This window comes from Bicyclus anynana, chromosome 27, assembly GCF_947172395.1.
Source record: "Bicyclus anynana chromosome 27, ilBicAnyn1.1, whole genome shotgun sequence".
NCBI classification, from domain to species: Eukaryota; Metazoa; Arthropoda; class Insecta; order Lepidoptera; family Nymphalidae; genus Bicyclus; species Bicyclus anynana.
The window spans coordinates 1,856,789-1,880,802 of NC_069109.1; the positions used below are offsets into that span (position 1 = coordinate 1,856,789).

The window sequence follows — 24,014 nt, forward strand, 5'->3', positions numbered from 1 at the left end:
TTGTACACGGCATCGTACCGGAACGCTAAATCGCTTGGCGGTACGTCTTTGCCGGTAGGGTGGTAACTAGCCACAGCCGAAGGCCTCCCACCAGCCAAATTATTCTGTACCTACTCTTGCAAGGGAATATTTGTTTCATAAATAACTTTGAATTTTTTGAATTACATGTATTCAGTACATTATTAAGGAGCAGTGATAGCCCAGTGGATATGACCTCTGCCTCCGATTCCGGAGGGTGTGGGTTCAAATCCGGTCCAGGGCATCTCCACCTCCAACTTTTCAGTTGTGTGCATTTTAAGAAATTAAATATCACGTGTCTCAAACGGTGAAGGAAAACATCGTGAGGAAACCTGCATATCAGAGAATCATTCTTCATTCTCTGCGTGTGTGAAGTCTGCCAATCCGCATTGGGCCAGCGTGGTGGACTATTGGCCTAACCCCTCTCATTCTGAGAGGAGACTCGAGCTCAGCAGTGAGCCAAATATGGGTTGATGACGACGAGTATATTATGCATCACAAATACAACACAATTATGAGTAACTAATAAACGATTGTATTATTATTATTAATTAGATTTAGAGTTAAGTTATTTATATTACAAACTTATTTAGAATTGAGATTAAGAAATAAATTGAGATTTTTTTATAGAAATAATTGACTGAGTTTTATTTTTACTGGTGGATATACAAATACAAATAGCCTTTATTACTGATAATAGATACATTTCATAATTATTATTAGTATTTTACATTTCATTATACTTATAATTTATAATTTAGCAAAATAATACCTATAATGTAATTCATACTTATTTCATGCATTTAATTTTGATGTTATTAATATTATTTTATATAGTTATTTTATAAATCAATTTATTCTACTCTTCGACATCGGTATCAGAATCATCAATTTGCCTTTTGGAATAAGCCTCCCCTAGGCTTTTCCATGTATCTCTGTTTGCAGCTTTTATTTGCCATGTTGTTCCAGCTACCTTTCTGATATCGTCCTCCCATCTTATTCTTTGTCGTCCTTTCTTCCTTTTTCCATCTCGAGGGTACCATTCAGTAACGTTCTTTGTCCATTTTTCCTTTTTATTTCTTATCATGTGGCCCACCCAATTCCATTTAAGCTTTTTCACTGTGTAAGTGACATCTGTGACTTTTGTCTTACTTCTTATATTTTTAAGTTTAATTTTATCTCTTAACTTGATGTTTAGAATGCTTCTCTCCATTTTATTCTGACACACTCTGAGTGCTCCACCCTGTTTACTAGTAAGGGCCCAGGTTTGTGCTCCGTAGGTTAAACATGGTAATATTAAAGACAAGACTACAGTGTTCAACTCCTGCCTATTACCTGGTGGATATCAATAATGTATCATCTATGGTGGATATAAGGCTGAAATATTTTTCTTTCTCAAGGTACAGGCAAAGATCTGTGACCATACAGCCTGTCGAGTCTATTGTCTATGTTGAATCAAATCGGCTTATATCTACAGACCTTAGATACATATATATAGGTGTCAAAGCTACAGACACAGTGCGTCACAGACAAGTAGCGTGTCAGACACCCACAGACAACGTCTATTCACACTACCCAGCAGGTAGCTAGAGACACTTAAAAGTCCTTTTCATAAAGAAGTCCCCCAGACAAAAATAAAACTATATATTTTGACGGCCTCCGTGGCGCAGTGGTGTGCGCGGGATTTACAAGACGGAGGTCCTGGGTTCGATCCCCGGCTGGGTCGATTGAGGTTTTCTTAATTTGTCCAGGTCCGGCTGGTGGGAGGCTTTGGCCGTGGCTAGTTACCACCCTACCGAAAAAGACGTATCGCTAAGCGATTTAGCGTTCCGGTACGATGTCGTGTAGAAACCGAAAGGGGTGTGGATTTTCATCCTCCTAACAAGTTAGCCCGCTTCCATCTTAGATTGCATCATCACTTACCATCAGGTGAGATTGTAGTCAAGGACTAACTTGTAAACAATAAAAAAACACCGTCTATTCACACTGCCAAGCAGGTAGCTAGAGACACAAAAGTCCTTTTCATAAAGAAGTCCCCCAGACAAAAATAAAACTAATTTATTCCATAGGTAAAATATATATTTTTTTTTATTAAAAATTTCCGCTAAAACACTAGATACAGGCTTACAGCAAATAAATACACATCATCAAAGGCACGCTTAACAAAATTGAAAAATGTTAAAATAACATAAAATCAAAATCATCATATTCAAACTTCGACCATTAATAAACAGGACCTGCCTCACTAACCGCAATCCCTATGGCAAAGATCAAAAATCAATGATCTAAGGCGTTTATAAAAACTGTTGCTATAGAACCGATGTTTCATTGTTGTAATCGTTTACGTCGTGTAAAGGGCTCCTTAAAATGCCGGTTTGTGTGAGTCCCCATCAAAAAACGACAGACTTTTTGTTGGTGAACTTGGGTGCGAAACAGGTCCATAGTCTAAATAGTCAAAGTATTCAAAGGTATACCTTTGAATATGATGATTTTGATTTCTAAATACCCAATTAAATAAAAACCTATTACACATTATAATGGCCGATGCACCATCTCTTTCTCTTCAAACACTTCTTCCTCTTCTTCCTCATCAAAGCCAACTTCTTCGTCTTCCACATGCGCCTCCTGGGTGAAGAAACAACACCAACATTAACTTGTTTTTTTAATGGCCCACTATTGCAAGGGGTCTCCAGGATATTTTCACGGCCTCCATGAAGATATCCTGGATATGTATGCGCAGTGGATTTACAAGACGGAGGTCCTGGGTTCCATCCCCGTCTGGGCCGATTGTGGTTTTCTTAATTGGTTCAGGTCTGGCTGGCGGCTCCGGCCGTGGCTAGTTACTCTACCGGGAAAATACGTGCCGCCAAGCGATTGAACGTTCCGGTACGATATTGTGTAGAAACCGAGAGGGGTGTGAATTTTCATCTTCCTCTTAACAAGTTAGCCCGCTTCCATCTTAGACTGCATCATCACTTACCATCAGGTGAGATTGTAAAGAGCTAACTTGTAGATAATAAAAAAAAAGACCGACATAGCTAAATGAGATGCGAAGCTGAAGTGGCAATGGGCGGGGCACGCAGTTCGAAGAGACGATAGAATGGCGACCCCGCACTAGAAAGAGAAGTGTTGGTCGTCCCCACCAGGTGGACTGACGACATCAAGGGAGTCGCAGGGATGCTGCAGTCTTCCAGTGGAGGTCCATTGGCAGATATGGTGATGGTCCTCATGATAACATACCTGATACTGTTGGTACTCGGAGATCAGGTCAGCCATGTTGCTGGCAGCTTCCGTGAACTCCATCTCATCCATACCCTCGCCGGTGTACCAGTGGAGGAAAGCCTGCAAGCGGAAGAGAACTTCATTTTACTGAACTAAACCTCCATTACGTAAGCTTGGCTTGAGCAGTGCTTGCGTTACGCAATTTGTAATCAGGCGATGCATGCCACGTACAGGCATAGTGAAACAGTGTTGTGTTAGCTGGTGTGTAGCAGTCCTGAAGTCCCGTGGTAGAACGGCGAAGTTGGCACAACATCGAACAGTTCCTGAGCGCAATCCCAGAAACATATCTTGTAGAACGATCGATAGACAGGCAACCTGAGGTTCCGTGAAGTCCTTGTAGGGGTTCCGCGAGAGTTTTAGAAAGAAAACAAACAAAACACCTCTCTCAGGTCGAATATTTTTACGCGTCGAACCATGAGGCGCAGCCGAACACAACAAGCAGCCAATCACAACAATAGGTACAATTTTTATCAAACCTGACATCAACAATTATTATCTTCTATTATAATACTTTAGTATTTTAGTCGCGTACGAACAATTTTTGGATTTACCGCCCAAAAAATAGTCCGAACTAGGCCTAAGTATGTAATAAGTAGTAACTGTTACATTGTACTTTTATTGTTAACTAGCGGACGCCCGCGACTTCGTCCGCGTGAAAGTCGTTGTAAACTTTCAACTAACTATCCCCCCCCCCCCCTAGGAACTCCTATCCTACCCTATCCCAACCCTACACCTACCCTACCACTACCCTACCCCTACCCTACCCTACCCTACCCCTACCCTACCCCTACCCTACTCATTAAGGCTGCACTTCTTTATTTATTCCTCCCACCGCGAGTCGCGTCGAGCGCGGCAACCGTTACACAAAAATAATCCTTAAAGCATGAATTAGTATTCACGCGCGATGGCTTAGCGTATTTAATGTATAACTTTGGTGTTTCTTTACCGATTTTTATAATTCTTTTTTTATTGAATAGGTAATAATATTAACTTTCTTATTTGGGATGACTGATGAGTGTTATAAACATAAGAGTAGACAAATATAATTAGAAAGCGCCGAACTGCTAAGCTTACACGTGTTATTGTGAGTCAACCATAAAAGATAGACATATACATATATGCTCAGCGCCGGATCTAGGGGGGGGCAAGCCGGGGCCTATGCCCCGGGCGGCATGTTCAGGGGGCGGCCAAATTCACACTTTACCGACTAATGGACAACTCATCATTTACTTAACATGCCCACGGAATATATAATAGCACAAGTACAGATATTTCATGACCAAAAATACGACCGATACCCAAAGTGCAGAGTAACTGACGTGCTACCCGAACATTACGAGGCACTTTGCGAGGCGCGTAGGCATGGTTATTGCAGTATGGCATTGGTTGGCATAGGCAAATAAAAGAAAGTTTCATTGATTTCATAGAAGTTGCTGGAAAGGCAGGAGAGGACATTTGTCAACAGATTTTAGAAAATTTGGCGGTTGATGATGTTGGACAATGTCAAGCCCAATCTTATGATAATGGGCCAGCATTCATGAAGGAGTACACGCCAGAATTGCAGAAAGGAATGAGCTGGCTGAGTTCGTACCGTGTTTAGCTTACTCCTTAAATCTTGTAGGTGTTCATTCTGCCTCATCATGCCAGGAAGATATTAACCTATTTGGACTAATTCAAAAAGTATAATTATAATAATTATTACTTTTTTGTTCTCCACAACTAGGTGGGACATTATAAAAAAATACGTTAAAACAAATTTAAAAGGAAGTAGTCAGACGTCAGGTGGTCTGCAAAACATGTTGCAGTGAATGCCCTATTAAATAATTTGCCAGAAATAGCGAAAGCCTTAGAAGAAGTTAAGCAAACTTTTCGTAATCCAGAAGCTAACTACGAGGCAGGTCATCTCTTAACCGCTATAAAGGATTTTAAATTTACTCTTAATTTAATTCTTGGGCGAATATTCTCCGCAAAATAAATCGAGTGAATATAGAAATTCAGAAAGCGGATATTATCCTTCTCAGTTCCGTTGCACTAATGGATGGTCTGCTCAAAACTTTGCATGAAAGAACATGAGACAAAAACCAATGGAATATTGGATAAGAGGCTGCAGAATTGCTGAAAAAAGTGGTGTTGACCCTATTTTGCAAAACAAACGAATTCCAAAACTTAAAAAACATTTCGATGAGATGTGTGACGTCGAATTACAAACACTCCTACTTGTTTAACTATTTTCTAAGGAAATAATGATGGTATTTGATCAAATCATATCAGAAATTAAAAAGAGGTTTGATTTTGCTACCAAGCTGAACTTGAATTTTTCTTTTCTTAATGGTACTAATATTTTGAAAATGTCGATTGAAGAACTGCAAAAGTATAGAGCAGATCTGGCTCGAAAATACGGGCGCGATTTAAGCTCCGTTCAATTCTGCCAGGAACTTTACGTTTTTGAAGAGCAAGGTCCGCTTCTATTTGGTGATATAGAAAAGGTTTCTTTCTCTTGCAACAGATCTATGCGCATGATTTGCAGGATGCTTTTCCTAATATTTGTATTGCTCTGTGAATTTACTCTACACTTCCTACTATATCCGCAAGCGGTGAGCGAAGTTTTACCAAACTAAAATTAATCAAAAATTATTTGCGATCTTCCATGAGCCAGGAACGTTTTTCGAGTCTTGCAATCTTATTGATAGAAAATCGAATTGCTCATGAGTTAATTCGCTGAACAAAAAGCTCGAAGAGTAAAATTGTAATTTCAATTTGTCAACTTTACTATTTGAAACTGCAATTTTTCCACTTTTGCATTTGAAACGCCACTTTAGTATTTCATACTGAAAAAGATCCTGTTTTCTTTTATCCGTGCAGAAAAAACAGCGATGGATGCATTATTTACGAAGGGCATATTTAAGCTATGTCCAAATGTCAATCAATTAGTGAACTTATTATATAAATTAATCAATTAGTGAAATTACATAGGATGATAAAGGTATAAATAATATAAGTCCCTTAACTGAGAAATGCCGTCCAGGTGGGGGGGGGGGGCGGCATTTCTCAGTTTTTGCCCCACCTAAAAAATGTTGAAGATCCGGGGCTGTATATGCTGTTGTGTTTTTATAGATAATTTTAAGGAGAACATTTCTGTCATACATGATTTCTATGTAGCTTTAACTATTAAGGCAGTACACGCGACGGAAGCTTAAAAAATTGAGTAACTTCTCCCGTTTTCTCAACATTTCTCTTCACTGCTCTGCGGTAGCGTAATGAAAAGTATACTATAACCTGCCCAGGAGTATGTTGAATAATTGTACCAAGTTTCGTTTAAATCCGTCCAGTAGTTTTTGTTTCTATAAAGAACATACAGACAGACAGACAGACAGACAGACAGACAGACAGACTGACAGACAGACAGACAGACAAAAATTTTACTGATTGCATTTTTGGCATCAGTATCGATCACTAATCACCCCCTGATAGTTATTTTGGAAATATATTTCATGTACAGAATTGACCTCTCTACAGATTTATTATAAGTATAGATTAAGAATACATTTATAAAAACAATTGTTTTATTATAGGGTTCCGTCAAGTATTTAGCCTTCCAAAAGAGTCCGTCACCAAAGAAGTTTAAAAACCACTGTTTTTTTTTAACTTGAAGTTTTTTAACTGTAAACTTTCGTCGGTGTCAATGATTTATTAGGTACTAGCGGACGCCCGCGACTTCGTCCGCGTGAAAGTCGTTGTAAACTTTCAAGTACCCCTATCCTACCCTACCCTAACCTACCTCTACCCTACCCCTACCCTACCCTATCCCAACCCTACTACTACCCTACCCCCACCCTACCCTACCCCTGCCCTAGCCCTACCCTACACTACCCATATCCTACCCCTACCCTACCCTACCCTACCCCTACCCTACTCATTAAGGCTGCACTTCTTTATTTATTCCTCCCACCGCGAGTCGCGTCGAGCGCGGCAACCGTTACACAAAAATAATCCTTAAAGTCCTTAAAGCATGAATTCACGTGCAATGGCTTAGCGTATTTCATGTATAACTTTGGTGTTTCTTTACCGATTTGTATGATTCTTTTTTTATTAAATAGGTAATAATGTTATTTTTTTTAATTAGGGATGAGTGATGAGTGTTATAAACATAAGAGTCGACAAATATAATTAGAAAGCTCCGAACTGCTAAGCTATCGGGAGTTATATGTGTTATTGTGAGTCAACCATAAAAGATAGACATATATATGTTATTGTGTTTTATAGATAATTTTAAGGAGAATATTTCCGTCATACATGATTTCTATGTAGCTTTAACCATTAAGGCTGTACACGCGACGGAAGCTTAAAAAATTGAGTAACTTCTCCCGTTTTCTCAACATTTCTCTTCACTGCTCTGCTCCTATTGATTTTAGCGTAATGAAAAGTATACTATAACCTGCCCAGGAGTATGTTGAATAATTGTACCAAGTTTCATTAAAATCCGTCCAGTAGTTTTTGTTTCTATAAAGAACATACAGACAGACAGACAGACAGACAAAAATTTTACTGATTGCATTTTTGGCATCAGTATCGATCACTAATCACCCCCTGATAGTTATTTTGGAAATATATTTCATGTACAGAATTGACCTCTCTACAGATTTATTATAAGTATAGATATGTGAGCTCACCCGTCGCCGGAACATGGCGGTGAACTGCTCGGAGATGCGTTTGAAGATCTCCTGTATGGCGGTGGTGTTGCCGATGAAGGTGGCCGACATCTTCAGTCCGCGCGGCGGCACGTCGCACACCGACACCTTCAGGTTGTTGGGGATCCATTCCACGAAGTAACTGCAAGCATAGCATACTTATCTATCTCAGACCAATTATAGAAGGACCTGTATCGCACTTATAATCACGAACAAAATTGTCTGTCATTTTCTGAGGAAAACGAGCTTGGATTTTTTATATATTTTATATTATACAGAAGTTTTTGCCCGTTTTTTACACAATTAAATTACACAAAAAGGTATTTTTACGGAGCTCTTTAAACGACGAACATGATTACAACTATTTAACATCGATTCTATAGACACAGCTTTTATAATCGCATTAGATCGTTGATCATATACTTTGACAGAAAAGTAACGTCTAGCGAGGCAGGTCCTGTACAATAATTGGTCCGAGTTATCTATACTAACATAGGCGTATATAGCGGGTGGACCCATCACCGAGGGCTGTTGGTTTAATCCCCGCCCCGTTGGTCTATTGTCTTTCCCGAATAATTGAAGGGAATATTGGTCATATTTAAAAAGATATGGCAAATATTCTTCGTTTTTAAAAAAAAAACCTCCTTGTTGTATGAAAATGATATTGCAATTTTTGTTATCCCATACAAATAAAGTTCAAATTTTAATAAAACTTGTAGGCGAATAAAACATCGACGAGTATAAAATAGCGGAATTACACCCCAGGTGAGATCAAGGTACCGCTAACGCTTACGCTTCGATAACTAAAAATCGGAAAAAACCCAAGAAAGAAGAAGAACTAGAAAAATGTATAGGAATGACATTTGCTGTAAGCGACGCAATTGTATATTTTATTAACCGACTTCCAAAAAGGAGGAGGTTCTACGTTCGGCTGTATGTATGTATGTTTTTTTTTTACTGATCAATTTGAAGGCGGTGCCAATCCAGTGTCATGTTTTAGTTAAAGCCGTTTCTGAAAGAACCACAGAAATTTTGTAATTTAAACGGCTCAAATTAAAACATCACTGGCTTGGCACCGCCTTCAAACTGATCAGAAGGTAGCACATAGGTAAGATGTTATTTTTTGCTTTTTAGTTTAGGTTAATTTTTGAGTTGGAAGTCGGTTGAATTTTTTTTATTGAAATTTTTTTTGTAGATGTTTAAAAAAATAAACAGGCCGGGCAAACAACGGAACGTATAACGTTTAAGGCCAACTGTCAGTTTTTGATAGACAGATATTTGAATACACCCAGTTCGTTAAGAATTATCCAACTGTCTACATCCCTTGCAATATACGTCCCGAAGAGCTCATTTTCGCCGAATATTTCTGTGTTTTTGTTTCGTCCATCGACAGGTCACGTGATCAAGATCTGTCATACATCTATACTTATAATAAATCTGTAGAGAGGTCAATTCTGTACATGAAATATATTTCCAAAATAACTATCAGGGGGTGATTAGTGATCGATACTGACGCCAAAAATGCAATCAATAAAATTTTTGTCTGTCTGTCTGTCTGTATGTTCTTTATAGAAACAAAAAGTATTGGACGAATTTTAACGAAACTTGGTACAATTATTCTTCATACTCCTGGGCAGGTTATAGTATACTTTTCATCACGCTACGATCAATAGGAGCAGAGCAGTGAAGGGAAATGTTGGGAAAACGGGAGAAGTTACTCCATTTTTTAAGCTTCCGTCGCGTGTACAGCCTTAATGGTTAAGACTACATAGAAATCATGTATGACGGAAATGTTCTCCTTAAAATTATATAAAAAAAACACAACGGCATATATATGTCTATCTTTTATGGTTGACTCACAATAACACGTGTAACTCCCGATAGCTTAGCAGTTCGAAACTTTCTAATTATATTTGTCTACTCTTATGTTTAAAGGGGGTTTCTAGGGTAGGGGTAGGGTAGGGGTAAGGTAGTGGTAGGGTAGGGATAGGGTAGGGGTAGGGTAGAGGTAGGATATAGGTAGTTGAAAGTTTACATCGACTTCCACGCGGACGAAGTCGCGGGCGTCCGCTAGTGTGTAATATGATGGTAAAGTAACCTAATGTCTTAAAGAATAATAATTGTGTAAAGGCTGTTTACCTGAAACTTTTCTGTATCTTTTGATTGTACTATATTAGTTGTTCAGATGTTAACATTAAATATTGTATGGAGTGTTATGGTGAATGAAAGATGATGATTTTGTATTGAATGATGAAACATAATGAAAGAGACATGTCTGAGGACAGACATGATCAGGATGGCCGATTGTAGGATTGAACGGAACGTAGCATCGAGAGAGCGAGCAAGTGTGTGTGTGTGAGAGGGATGCAAGAGAGTTTGGAAGATGGCGGATTACAAGCGAACGACGACAGAGTGCTGTGCATAAGTAAAATTAAGTAATTAAAGTGTTTAAGACGAAGATATATTCCGTATTTCTTTTAACCAATATCCCACATACATTTTTTCTAGTTTTCAAAGCGTTTGCGTTCCTAGAAAGAGAATCGACGTTATTTGGCTACAGGGGCGGGTTTTAAAGGATGTAGAAGGAGAATCAGACCTGGAGTTCTTGTTCTGTATAGCCAGCACCTGGTCGTCCACCTCCCGCATGGACATCCTGCCGCGGAACATGGTGGCCACGGTGAGGTAGCGGCCGTGCCGCGGGTCGCACGCAGACATCATGTTGCCCGGGTTGAACATCTGCAGACAATACAAGAGTCAAGTAAACGCCGTGATGGTTGAACATCTGCAGACATTACAAGAGTCAAGTGAACGCCGTGATAACCCTTTGCCTGCGATTCTGGAAAGCGTAGGTTCGAATCCGGTTCGGTGTTGCTCCAACTTTTCAGTTATGTGCATTTTTATTTTTTTATTCTTTACAAGTGAGCCCTAGACTACAATCTCACCTGACGGTAAGTCATGATGCAATCTAAGATGGAAGCGGGCTAACTTGTTAGGAGGAGGATGAAAGTCCACACTCCTTTCGGTTTCTACACGGCATCGTACCGGAACGCTAAATCGTTTGGCGGTACGTCTTTGCCGGTAGTGCCTAGCCACGGTCAAAGCCTCCCACCAGCCAAAAATTAAATATCACGTGTCTCTAACGTTTCAGGAAAAACATCGTGAAGAAACCTGCATACCAGAGAATTTTCTCAAATCTCTACGTGTGTGAAGTCTGCCAATCGGCATTGGGCCAGCGTGGTGGACCATTAGCCTAAGCCCTTGAATTCTGAGCGGAGATTCGTGCTCAACAGTGAGCTAAATATCGTCGGTCTAAAAGTAAGTGCAAACTGACGAACTTTACATGAGAGACAAGAAGCATCTTTTAGGTATCACTAAAAGTCGTTTTATGCGACCTAAAACTTTTTTAATCTACCTACTACAAGATATTTACGGGCTACCACCGGAAAAGCTTTTTGAAGCTTTCTGCATCAAAATCAATTTTTACCAAAAATTATTAGTTACGAGGTATCACATCTAGATCGACGATATGGGAAGTTATGATGATGGTGAGTGAAATAAAACTTCACGCACGATTGACTTGGGGAGTAAGGCGGCGTTACTGAATGTGTACTCGAAATAGGCTTTTAAGAAGCGTGCTGCCATCTGCCGGCACAGTGAAACAGCATGTGTTGTTTTAAACTACCGGTAGATGGCGTTCTTACAGAACTTTGAAACAAACCTTTTTTGCACACTTCAAGAACCTGTTGCGATGCAGTTATGCGTGAAGCTCATAGATGGCGTTTTATTTTTTTTATTTATGAAAGAAATTTTGCTTATAGCAACACCATCGGAACAAAACAAAAAAAAACATTGTACAGAACAAAAAGTGTTACAGTTTTTATTATGGTACAAAATTAGCCATCCTCACTAACTTGACGTTTTATATAAGGATGGCGAGTTCACTATTAGGATGTTTATTACATTATAAAAAAATCAGGTACTTTATTTTATAATTATAATACCTAATTATATTTATCCTAGCAAAGTGCATAACTCGAGATGCACCCTTTGCAAATTTTGATAATTTTCTTCATTCATTAAACTGTTGCGATGCAGTTACGCCTGACGCTCATAGATGGCGCTGTATTCTTTATTTATTTTTGACACGCGTTTTTATTGGTTCAACTAACCTGACTCATCAGCTCGGAGACGTTCTGCGGCCTGTAGTTGAAGGAGTTCCTGGCGGTGAGCGGCGCGAAGCCCGGCATGAAGAAGTGCAGGCGCGGGAAAGGGACCATGTTGACTGCGAGTTTGCGCAGGTCCGCGTTCAGTTGTCCCGGGAAACGCAGACACGTCGTCACTCCAGACATCGTCATCTGCGGGGAAAATCGAGGATTTCAATTCATCCCCCGGGTTCGAGAGAAGAAGTAAAGAACTCTTAGTTAACAGTCAAAGGGCCCTTTAACCCTACACACAACGTTCACAAGTGCGTGACTTCACTCAAGGTCATTCTCTGCAATTCTAGTCTTATTTTGGCTACAGTTTGATTTGTTAATTAGGTTGTCCTGACAAATGTTGTGAATCATAACCTTCGTTCGACATCGGTTTTCTAATTTTTGTAACCCACTTCTGGACTATGCTAAAATATTATTTAAAAAATCGATTTTTCAGCGAGAACAAACAAAACATCGTAATTAAAGTAATCGAATATTCTGTGTGATTATAGGAAATGTGATTGTTAGTCTGTGTAAAAATTACACATGTGTGTATCGTCAATCAATTTATAGTTCTAGCTGACGCCGCGCGGTTTACCCGCGTGTTTCCCGTTCCCGTAGGAATACAGGGATAATATATAGCCTATAGACTTCCTCGATAAATGGGCTATCTAAGACTGAAATAATTTTTCAAATCGGACCAGTAGTTCCAAAGATTAGCGCGTTCAATCAATCAAACAAACAAAAAAACTCTTCAGCTTTATAATATTAGTATAGATGTAGTGTAAGGAGCAAAATAATATTAATTGGTGTTAAATATTTTCGATGTGTGAGTTTACAAAAGCGATAAACAATTTTGTCCGTGAATTTGGGTGCAATGCAACTCCATAGTTAATTACTCTATGCTCGCCCAGTCTTTCTTGATTACGGAGTCTATGTAGTTAAGGTCTACGTATATACCTATATATTTTTTTTTGTTAAAAAGAATATTGTTTTGACGGCCTCCGTGGCGCAGTGGTATGCGCGGTGGATTTACAAAATCGGAGGTCCTGGGTTCGATCCCCGGCTGGGCAGATTGAGATTTTCTTAATTGGTCTAGGTCTGGCTGGTGGGAGGCTTCGGCCGTGGCTAGTTACCACCCTACCGGCAAAGACGTACCGCCAAGCGATTTAGCGTTCCGGTATGATGTCGTGTAGAAGCCGAAAGGAGTGTGGATTTTCATCCTCCTCCTAACAAGTTAGGCCGTCTCCATCTTAGACTGCATCATCACTTACCATCAGGTGAGATTGTAGTCAAGGGCTAACCTTTACAGAATAAAAGAAACTAAAGGGGGTGTGGATTTTCATCTTCTTCAGAACAAGTTAGCCCGCTTCCATCTTAGATTGCATCATGACTTACTATCAGGTGAGATTGTAGTCAAGGGCTAACTTGTAAAGAATAAAAAAAAAATGCCATATCTTATTATTATAGCTATGCAGTTCGGCTCCTATGAGTGAGAATTGCTTGTCAACACCTTACCTTGGAAAATGCTCCCGAGCATCCTGTATAGTTTTTTTTAGACCAATTATTGTATAGGACCTGCCTCGCTAGACGTTACTTTTCTGTCAAAGTATATGATCAACGATCTAATGCGATTATAAAAACTGTCTCTATAGTATCGATGTTCAATAGTTGTAATCGTGTTCGTCGGTTAAAGAGCTCCGTAAAAATACCTTTTTGTGTAATTGAATTGTGTAAAAAACGGGCAAAAACTTCTAGTTCAGTATCAGATAAATACCAAATCTAAGCTCGTTTTCCTCAGAAAATGACAGACAATTTTGTTCGTGACTATGAGTGCGATACAGGTCCTTCTATAATTGGTCTGAGCTGATAACAACCTCACCTGATGGTAGCGATGATGCAATCTAAGATGGAAGCGGGCTAACTTGTTAGGAGGATGAAAATCCACACCCCTTTCGGTTTCTACACGACATCGTACTGGAACGCTAAATCACTTGGCGGTACGTCTTGGTCGGTAGGTTGGTAACTAGCCACGACCGTGCCACCAGCCAGATCTGGACCAATTAAGAAAACCTCAATCGACCCATCGACCTCCGTCTTGTAAATCCACCGCGCATACCACTGCGCCAGAGAGGTCGTCATATAGTAGACATTGTTAAGAGCGCGCAGCGCGTCGGTACGATATGGATAAAATTCGAAGCGCAAACGAGACGCCGAATTATGACTTTCACGTGAGTTAAAAGCACGGAGCGATTGACGCGCGACGCATATGACGTGAGCGCCAAAACCATTTTTACCTAATTGCAAGTAAATTAAACAACATAACGAAAAACAAAATGGCCATGTTCAAGATATATACCTAATTTTCTGTACAAAACAAAAATTTAAGAAAATAAGTTTGCCTTTCCCGAGATCGAAAGCAAAATGTGAGCAAAAATTGTATTTTTCAAAAAAATAAACTATCGAAAAATGTTTTACAAATTGTGTATTTTGTATAGTCATAACGAAGCTAACACTTTGAAATATCATTTACCCAAATATCAGGCTCCTAACTTTTCCAGAATCTGAGATCCAGGACCATTTGTAACCACCAAATTACATATTGCACACTCTTAAGGCTCACGCACCGATATCAAATGGTTAAGGTCCCCGTAGCTGGGGCTGGCGAGACGCAGGGTTCGGAAGCAGATGTTGTAGAGCGCCTCGTTGTCGATGCAGAACGACATGTCTGTGTTCTCCACCAGCTGGTGCACGGATAGCGTGGCGTTGTACGGCTCCAGAACCACTTCGCTCACCTGCAACATAGAAGAGACACTAATCACTAGCTGACACCGCGCTGTTTCACCCGCGTGGTTCTCGTTCCCGTAGGAATACGGAGATAATATATAGCCTATCGCCTTTCTCGATAAATGGGCTATCTAACACTGAAAGAATTTTTCAAATCGGACCAGTAGTTCCTGAGATTAGCGCGTTCAATCAAACAAACAAACTCTTCAGCTTTATTAGCCACTAGCTGGCGCCGCGCGGTTTGACCCGCGTGGTTCTCGTTCCTGTAGAAATACGGAGATAATATATAGCCTATCACCTTTCTCGATAAATGGGTTATCTAACACTGAAAGAATTTTTCAAATCGGACCAGTAGTTCCTGAGATTAGCGCGTTCAATCAAACAAACAAACTCTTCAGCTTTGTATATTAGTATAGATGTTATCGCCGCGTGGTGGACTATTGGCCTCGTCGTTATCAACCCATATACGGCTCACAGCTGAGCTGGAGGATCCGCTCAGAATGAGAGGAGTTAGGCCAATAGTCCACCACGCTGGCCCAATGCGGATTGGCAGACTTCACACACGCAGAGAATTAAGATAATTTACTTACCTTTACATAAGAGGAAGGCCAAAGATGGTTGGATTGTGTGAAAGAGGACATGTGTGTAAAAGGAGTGGATGATGAGTTGACGAGTAATAGAGACGAATGGAAAAGATTGACATATTTTTTCGACCCCACTTAAGTGGGATAAGGGTAAGGAGATGATGATGACTTACCTTAACACACTTTAGATATTTTAGAGAAGATATTTAATTTCTTAAAATTCACATAACTTTGTATTCGGACCTATGCTTTCATAACCCTCAAACCTTGAAAGATATAAGGGGAGATCCGTTAATAAATGCCCAAATAACCGAGAAGTTGAAAGGGCAATGGGAGGTGGTAGGTTGCCTATATTATCTTCATACCGAGGGCTATATGAAAATCGATCCTAAATGAGTAAACTCAAAAAAAAAAATTATCGACTACAACTGTAGTGTTTGTGTATATATACACCGGTAGTGGGGCAAGGCAGGCAGTCTATCGCTGGCATCGAGAGGAGGCGGACGTGTGCCGCTGGCCATTATAGTGTATAACAGTGAGACGGTGACTTACTGCTAATACAGTAAGGACAAGGGACCTTACAACAACTATAACTAGATTGTCTGACCTTGGGCGACGGCACCACACTAAAGGTGTTCATGATCCGATCAGGGAACTCCTCGCGGATCTTGCTCAGCAGCAGCGTGCCGAGACCTGAACCAGTTCCTCCGCCCAGGGAGTGGGTGAGCTGGAAACCTGCAATACAAGAGTCATGAAAATTAAATGAAAAACTGAAATTATCACGCTCCGGCTTCGCACGGGTGCAATGGTATTACTAATCACATTAGAAACCTCAAAAATAACAGTATTTCTCCTCTTCAACCAATCTATCTATTAAAAAAACCGCATCAAAATCCATTGCGTAGTTTTAAAGATTTAAGCATACATTGCATTATAGTAACTCTGGTTATTTAAACATAGCTTTAGACTCCAGCCTTTCTTGATGAATACTGTTTACCAACAAAGAAATTAGAAATGAAGGTAGAAAACGCAAGTCATTTCATAACTTATTTATTTTAAACTAGCGGACGCCCGCGACTTCGTCTGCGTGAAACCCTACTACTACGCCTACCCCTACCTTACTCGTACCATACCCCTACTCTACCCCTATCCTACTACCCCTACTACCCCTATGGTAGGAATCATGCGACGGCGACGGAAGCTTAAAAAATGGAGTAACTTCTCCCGTTTTCCCAATATTTCCCTTCACTGCTCTGCTCCTATTGATCGTAGCGTGATGAAAAGTATACTATAACCTGCCCAGCAGGGCTAGCACGGGCAAGGGAGAAATTTATCCACGGGGAGAGGATAAAACGTTTATCCCCCACACTCGTTTTATCCACTCACCGCGCATGGGCACGTCGGTGGATATAATATCCCCGGTGGATAAACGGAGGGAAAGACTTGTCAACCCATTTGTATATATCTTATAAATTGGAATTAGGTATATTAATAGTCCGAAATAAACGTAAATTTGATAATATTTGGTTATTTTGTGCATATTATTTATCTGTTTTCTGTTGGCATTGTTTTGTTTGGTGATTGTTTTTTGCGGTGGTTTGTAGTAGGTATCTATAGTATCTATCATACTAGCGGACCCGGTCAAGCTTCGTTGTGACATAAGTGCACTTGTTCTCTATTCCTACTCTACCCTTCTTTACCTCTACCCCAACCCTACCCCTGCCCTACCCCTACCCTACCCCTACCCTACCCCTACCCTACCCCTGCCCTACCCTACCCCACCCCTATAGGGATAGAGAACAAGTGCACTTATGTCAAAACGAAGCTTGACCGGGTCCGCTAGTATGATAGATACTATAGATACCTACTACAAACCACCGCAAAAAACAATCACCAAACAAAACAATGCCAACAGAAAACAGATAAATAATATGCACAAAAAAACCAAATATTATCAAATTTACGTTTATTTCGGACTATTAATATACCTAATGCCAATTTATAAGATATATACAAATGGGTTGACAAGTCTTTCCCTCCGTTTATCCACCGGGGATATTATATCCACCGACGTGCCCATGCGCGGTGAGTGGATAAAACGAGTGTGGGGGATAAACGTTTTATCCTCTCCCCGTGGATAAATTTCTCCCTTGCCCGTGCTAGCCCTGCAGGAGTATGAAGAATAATTGTACCAAGTTTCGTTAAAATCCATCGAGTAGTTTTTGTTTCTATTAAGAACATACAGACAGACAGACAAAAATTTTACTGATTGCATTTTTGGCATCAGTATCGATCACTAATCGCCCCCTGATAGTTATTTTGGAAATATATTTCATGTACAGAATTGACCTCTCTACAGATTTATTATAATACTTATTTAGTATGAATGAGAGAGGATTGATGGCTAAACAAAACAATAGTGGTGAAAGAGAATCTCCTTGGAATATTCCACGTCTAATATAAATCGGTTCAGTAGTAATTGATTCCTGTGACCCACGCGCTGTCATAATAACCCTCCAAATTGGCATAGTTAACATTAAAAATTTCTTAATCATAGGGGGTTACATACATACAACATTGCATGCATACATTGGTAGATATCTAGAATTTTAAGGAGCCATTCGTGAGATACACTATCAAAATAAGCTTATTAATCTAATATATAACATATAACATATATCTATACTTATAATAAATCTGTAGAGAAGTCAATTCTGTACATGAAATATATTTTCAAAATAACTATCAGGGGGTGATTAGTGATCGATACTGATGCCAAAAATGCAATCAGTAAAATTTTTGTCTGTCTGTCTGTCTGTCTGTATGTTCTTTATAGAAACAAAAACTACTCGATGGATTTTAACGAAACTTGGTACAATTATTCTTCATACTCCTGGGCAGGTTATAGTATACTTTTCATCACGCTACGATCAATAGGAGCAGAGCAGTGAAAGGAAATGTTGGGAAAACGGGAGAAGTTACTCAATTTTTCAAGCTTCCGTCGCGTGGTATGTTCGTTATAGAAACAAAAACTATTCGACAGATTTTAACGAAACTTGGCACAATTATTTTTCATACTCCTAGGCAGGTTACAGTATACTTTTCATCACGCTACAATCAATTTTTTAAGCTTCCGTCGCCGTCGCATGGTCCCTACCATAGGGGTAGTAGGATAGGGATAGGGCAGGGTAGGGGTAGGCGTAGTAGTAGGGTTTCACGCAGACGAAGTCGCGGGCGTCCGCTAGTAATATAATAAGGCTGTATTATAGTTATGCTATATAACTATAATACAGCCACTAACTACTAACTACGACTAAATGAAATTCAGATATTTAGCCACTTTTGTTCGTAAGTTTTTATTTTATTTTATTTTATTTTATTGAGGGCTTACAAACAAAATCATAGTACACAATCATATTATCATATTAGTAATATAAATAAAAATTATAACTATGACACCAGCTTCGGAAACCACAGATTACAATACTATAAAGTAGACTACTACGTACCTAAATACTTTATATAAAATTATTACAAACAAATTTAAAAAAAATTTAATTGAAAAGTGAATAAAAAAAAAATTTAAGTTACCTTGTAAGCAGTCACATCCTTCTGCCTCTTTCCGTATGACGTCCAGTACTGATTCCACCAGCTCCGCGCCTTCGGTGTAGTGACCCTTTGCCCAGTTGTTGCCTGCAAACATTGACGTTAACTTATAAAAGCGTTAGATCATTGATCTTATACTTTGACAGAGATTAACGTCTAGTGAGGTCCTTTTATAATTCGTCTGAGGCCACTGCGTCACGTGGCCGTCTTTAGGCTTTTATTTTTGTTTTCAAAATTCATTTATTTCAAGTAGGCTCAGTTTACAAACACTTTTGACACGTCAGTTGACTATTTGTAAAGATTCTACCACCAATTCGGAAGGCAGGTTCTGCTGAGAAGAAACCGGCAAAAAACTCAACTGTTGCTCTTTTTTTTTAAATATCATACAATATTATGATTAACAATTGATAACAACATTACAATTTCTTATAGTTTTACTTCCTGTGTGAAGGTGGAAGCTGATCCAACGGCCTCCAAGCACTTTTATCATTAAGGAATTCATCAATGGTGTAGCAACCTCGACTAAGTAAATGTTTTTAACACATTGCTTAAAGCTATGCATTGGCAGGTCCATGACACTCTTGGGGATCTTGTTATAGAAGAGTAAATCCAAAACCAGTTTTTTTCTATTCTTTACAAATGGCCCTTGACTACAATCTCATGATGGTAAGTGATGATGTAATCTAAGATGGAAGCGGGCTAACTTGTTAGGAGGAAGATGAAAATCCACACCCCCTTTAGTTTCTTTTATTCTGTACAAGTTAGCCCTTGACTACAATCTCACCTAATAGTAAGTGATGATGCAATCTAAGATGGAAGCGGGCTAACTTGTTAGGAGGAAGATGAAAATCCACACGCATTTCAGTTTCTACACGACAAAGTACCGGAACAAATGGCATGGCGGTACTTTGCCGGTAGGGATCAAACCCAGGATTAGATAAGCCAGTCGTCTAGTAACTTCTCTGTCTACGTACCAGCTCCGCTCTGACCGAAGACAAAGTTGTCGGGTCTAAATAGTTGTCCATAGGGACCTGACCTCACTGAGTCCATGGTACCCGGTTCCAAGTCCACCAGAACTGCTCTGGGCACGTATTTACCTGGAAAGAACAACTTATTTTATTTTTAATCTATAATCTATACTAATACTAGCGGATACCCGCGACTTCGTCCGCGTGGAATTTAGTTTTTCATAAATCCCTCGGAAGCCATGGATTTTCATAATTCATAATTCTTTATTTGAAAATTGTTAAATACAGATCTTGATATAATAAATGTTGGCATACAATTTGCTACAAAATAGCATGCAAATTTTAAAAATAATCTTATAACTAAATTACATTGTCTATACACTATAATGGGGATGATGACTAGGTTTGAATATATTGATTTTAATGATACATTCGGGTAAATAGGGTCATTGTTAACTAATTCATACATAAAAAGCAAAGATTGTCTGGATATTTGCAAAATAAATGAGATTATAAAATTTCAAAAACTATTAAAAATATTTTATCGTAATTAGATGAAAATTTATACAGTTTTAGCTTCCTTACATTAAATGTGACATTTTTTAATATATGAACTATAAGCATAAACGCACAAATAACAAAGATATTAGTAATTTTGTTTGAACGCGCATACAAATCTAACGATCATTACATTGCCTATGACGTCATTATTTCTAGCCATTTTGTATGGGGCGTTTTTCAGGGATCCGCGGCAGCGCCGCAAATCTGACTCTTTAAATCCCTGTAGCTCCGAAAGTAATGATCGCAGATACCCTGTTACTTTTACAAAATTGCTTTACTATTAGTATACTCTTAATTTATATACAATTTAAAAAACTGTCATCATCCCTAATCTTAATGACTATGATGTTAAAATTATTAATTTATTATTATGTCCGTTACCTATACGTTAATTATTATTGTTTGTCAGTTAAATAGTCTTTGATAGTGTAATACCGTTTTTTTAACAATAGTTCTTTGATTTTAATTTTAAATAAAGCAACACTTAAATTTCTATCAGCTAATTTTGCTGGTAATTTGTTGTTAATTAGAGGTGCCATATAAAATTTCCGGGACTTTATTAATGGATACGTATGAGAAACATTATAAAATCCCAGCGTATGTCGCTATTTCGAGATCTAGACCAGACATTTTCCTTTTGTCCAAACAAACTAAGCGAATAGTTCTTGTAGAGCTTACTGTGCCGTGGGAGACTAACATTCCGAAGGACCACAGTATAAAAGTGAATAAATATTATGATCTAACAAATGAACTAACTAAAAATGGCTATGTAGTTAGTCTGTACGCCGTAGAAGTAGGTGCGAGAGGATTACCAGCAAATGCAGCTCACTTTCTCGATAGACCACCGTGGGGTCAATGCCGTGCTCAGCTAATACGACCCCCCAAAAGTTATTTATTATAAGCACTTACCCCCTGTATCTCATTGTAATAATGTAGTTGACTCTCCACTCGATCTACCTCCGTGGGGTTGAGCTCATCTGATATGACCCCCTAAATTTATTCATAGTGGGCACTTACCCCTGAAACCTCATTGTAGTACAATTTGAATCTATCCTTTTGCAGATCACTCACTCCTCGATCCACCCCCGTGGGGTCGAGTTCATCTGATATGACCCCCTAAAACTTATTCATAGTGGGCACTTACCCCCTGAAGCTTCATTGTAGTACACATTGAGTCTCTCCTGTTGCAGCTCACTCTCCCCTCGATAGACCCCCGTTGGGTCGATGCCGTGTTCATCTGATATGACCTCCCAAAACTGCAACACAAAATATTCATTATTAATGGATTCCCCGCGGTTTCATCATCTTAGTTACAATTTGTAACTGTGGAATTGGATGTCATATAGCAAGCTACTCTGTACTCGATGATAATTGAGAAGAGAAAGTATTCTTTTTGTTTTTTAATTAATAATAATGTAAGGTACCCTCGGTTGGGAGGTCCAATTCGTACTTATCCGGTTTTTTAGAGGATTTTCAAGAACAAGAACCGATCCTGAGAAAACGCGACGAGTATCCTAAACATTTTTTAGCACAACGCCATCTTGTACATCTTTCAGGAACTAACTCGTGAAGGAACCCGTTCATACAAAAATTATGTAGCGTACTGATACCTATAATATCAACGAGATGGCGCTGCGAGTAAAATAGCCAATTTTTAATAAAAAAAACCATTCACTGACTCACTATTCGTTCATTCAGATATTGCACGTATTGTATGTTTATAAATATCTTATTTTATTTTAAATCCTTACGATATGCCTCGCACCTCGAATCGAAGAGATACTCTCGTATACTTATTCTAAAAATCTTTTCGATAACGCCATCTTCGGCGTTTTTGAAGAACTTTTCCTAGTACCTACTAGGAGAAAATCATGCTAATCCTATTGCCTAACAATTAACATAATTTGGGTTGTTTTAAGCAATGTTATTTGTGAATAAATGCAATAACTAGTAGTTAAAATAATAGAGAATATTATTACTTCTATTTAATATAACCTCACCTTAGTTCCGATTTGATTACCGCATTGACCTGCTTGTACGTGCACAATTTCACGCATTTTAAAAATTAAAACAACACTTAATCTATTACACAACACTAATATCCACTTTTAAAATCCCAAAATGCACTGGTCAATTTATAATTTGTAAAAAAAATGCTTAACTTTACATTTTATCACACTTTATCATATCTGAGAACTCAGTCACCGATAGGTAATGATAATAAAATCCAATTTCAGAGCAACACCTATTGCTATATAAAATGTGTGCCTTAACAGGTCTTATTAAATTGGTTGTCTAGAATTTCATGGCCATTTTTCTATGGCCTCTCAATTTATAGGAAATGTTGATAGCTGTAGTTCTTTTTCAACTGGTGATATATTTATTGACAATACTCATTATATAGGTGTGGTTAGAATAATTTACAAGGAATTTTAAGTTTTATTTCTTTGTGATAAAGTTTATTTTCAGTTATTGGTTTCATGGGTTATCACATTTCTCATAATTACATGTGCGTGTAAAATGAGTTTCTCAATTCTCATTCACAAGAAATTCAAAATGGTTATTGTTCAAACTTCAAAGACTATTTGTTAGTAATGAGCGTTGTCCTTCGTTCGTCTTTGTTAGCGCATGTTCTTACTAAGTTATAGCGGCATGTAAGTAGAACCATGTGCAGTAAAACATGCCGGAAGTCAAGACGGCATGGCATTGGGACATACCACGGCAATGGTGAGTGGGTTCGATTCCCAGTACTGGAAAATATTTGTGTGATCAACATGGATGTTTTCCAGTGTCGAGGTTAGAGCCGTGATAGCCCAGTGGATATGACCTCTGCCTCCGATTTCGGAGGGTGTGGGTTCAAATCCGGTCCGGGGCATGCACCTTCAACTTTGAAGTTGTGTGCATTTTAAGAAATTAAATATCACGTATCTCAAACAGTGAAGGAAAAACATCGTGAGGAAAGGTTTTCTTAATTCTCTTGAGTGTGTGAAGTCTGCCAATCCGCATTGGGCCAGCGTGGTGGACTATTGGCCTAACCCCTCTCATTCTGAGAGGAGACTCGAGCTCAGCAGTGAGCCGAATATGGGTTGATATTGACGACTGTCTAGGTGTGATTAGGTATACATTAAATAAATATTTATTTGTAGTATTTCAAAATTATCTATGATTATTTTTTGACGGCCTCCGTGGCGCAGTGGTATGCTAGGTGTGTTTACAATTCGGAGATCCTAGATTCGATCCCCGGCTGGGCCAATTAAGGATTTCTTAATTGGTTCAGGTCTAGCTGGTGGGAGGCTTCGGCCATGGCTAGTTACCACCCTTCCGGCA

At 39.0% G+C, this 24,014-nt stretch overlaps 1 protein-coding gene across 2 annotated transcripts; it reads right to left on the reverse strand.

The window, feature by feature from the left end:
- Positions 1-862: 862 nt before the first annotated feature.
- On the reverse strand, positions 863-22,947 carry LOC112054397 (tubulin beta chain). Of its 2 annotated transcripts, none has more exons than XM_052890361.1 (11): positions 22,688-22,947; positions 21,832-21,943; positions 20,133-20,255; positions 19,144-19,245; positions 16,160-16,287; positions 14,809-14,976; positions 12,158-12,343; positions 10,585-10,724; positions 7,971-8,130; positions 3,255-3,360; positions 863-951 (listed from the first exon to the last, which is right to left on the reverse strand). In XM_052890361.1, the coding sequence occupies exons 1-11, from the start codon at positions 22,742-22,744 to the stop codon at positions 878-880; spliced, it is 1,356 nt and encodes a 451-aa protein (XP_052746321.1). In that variant the 5' UTR covers positions 22,745-22,947; the 3' UTR covers positions 863-877. The 2 variants fall into 2 exon arrangements, with proteins under 2 accessions (XP_052746321.1, XP_023949939.1); XM_024094171.2 differs by lacking the exon at positions 863-951 and adding an exon at positions 2,057-2,643 and having other exon boundaries at positions 3,259-3,360; positions 22,688-22,942.
- Positions 22,948-24,014: the final 1,067 nt, after the last annotated feature.

Coding starts and splice junctions, on each gene's coding strand:
- LOC112054397 (XM_024094171.2), bottom strand. CDS start 22,744: ATGCGTGAAATTGTGCACGTACAAGCAGGTCAATGCGGTAATCAAATC. Junction 20,256..21,831: donor CTACAATGAAGCTTCAGGGG/GTAAGTGCCCAC, acceptor TGTTCTTTCCAG/GTAAATACGTGCCCAGAGCA. Junction 8,131..10,584: donor ATACAGAACAAGAACTCCAG/GTCTGATTCTCC, acceptor CTATGCTTGCAG/TTACTTCGTGGAATGGATCC.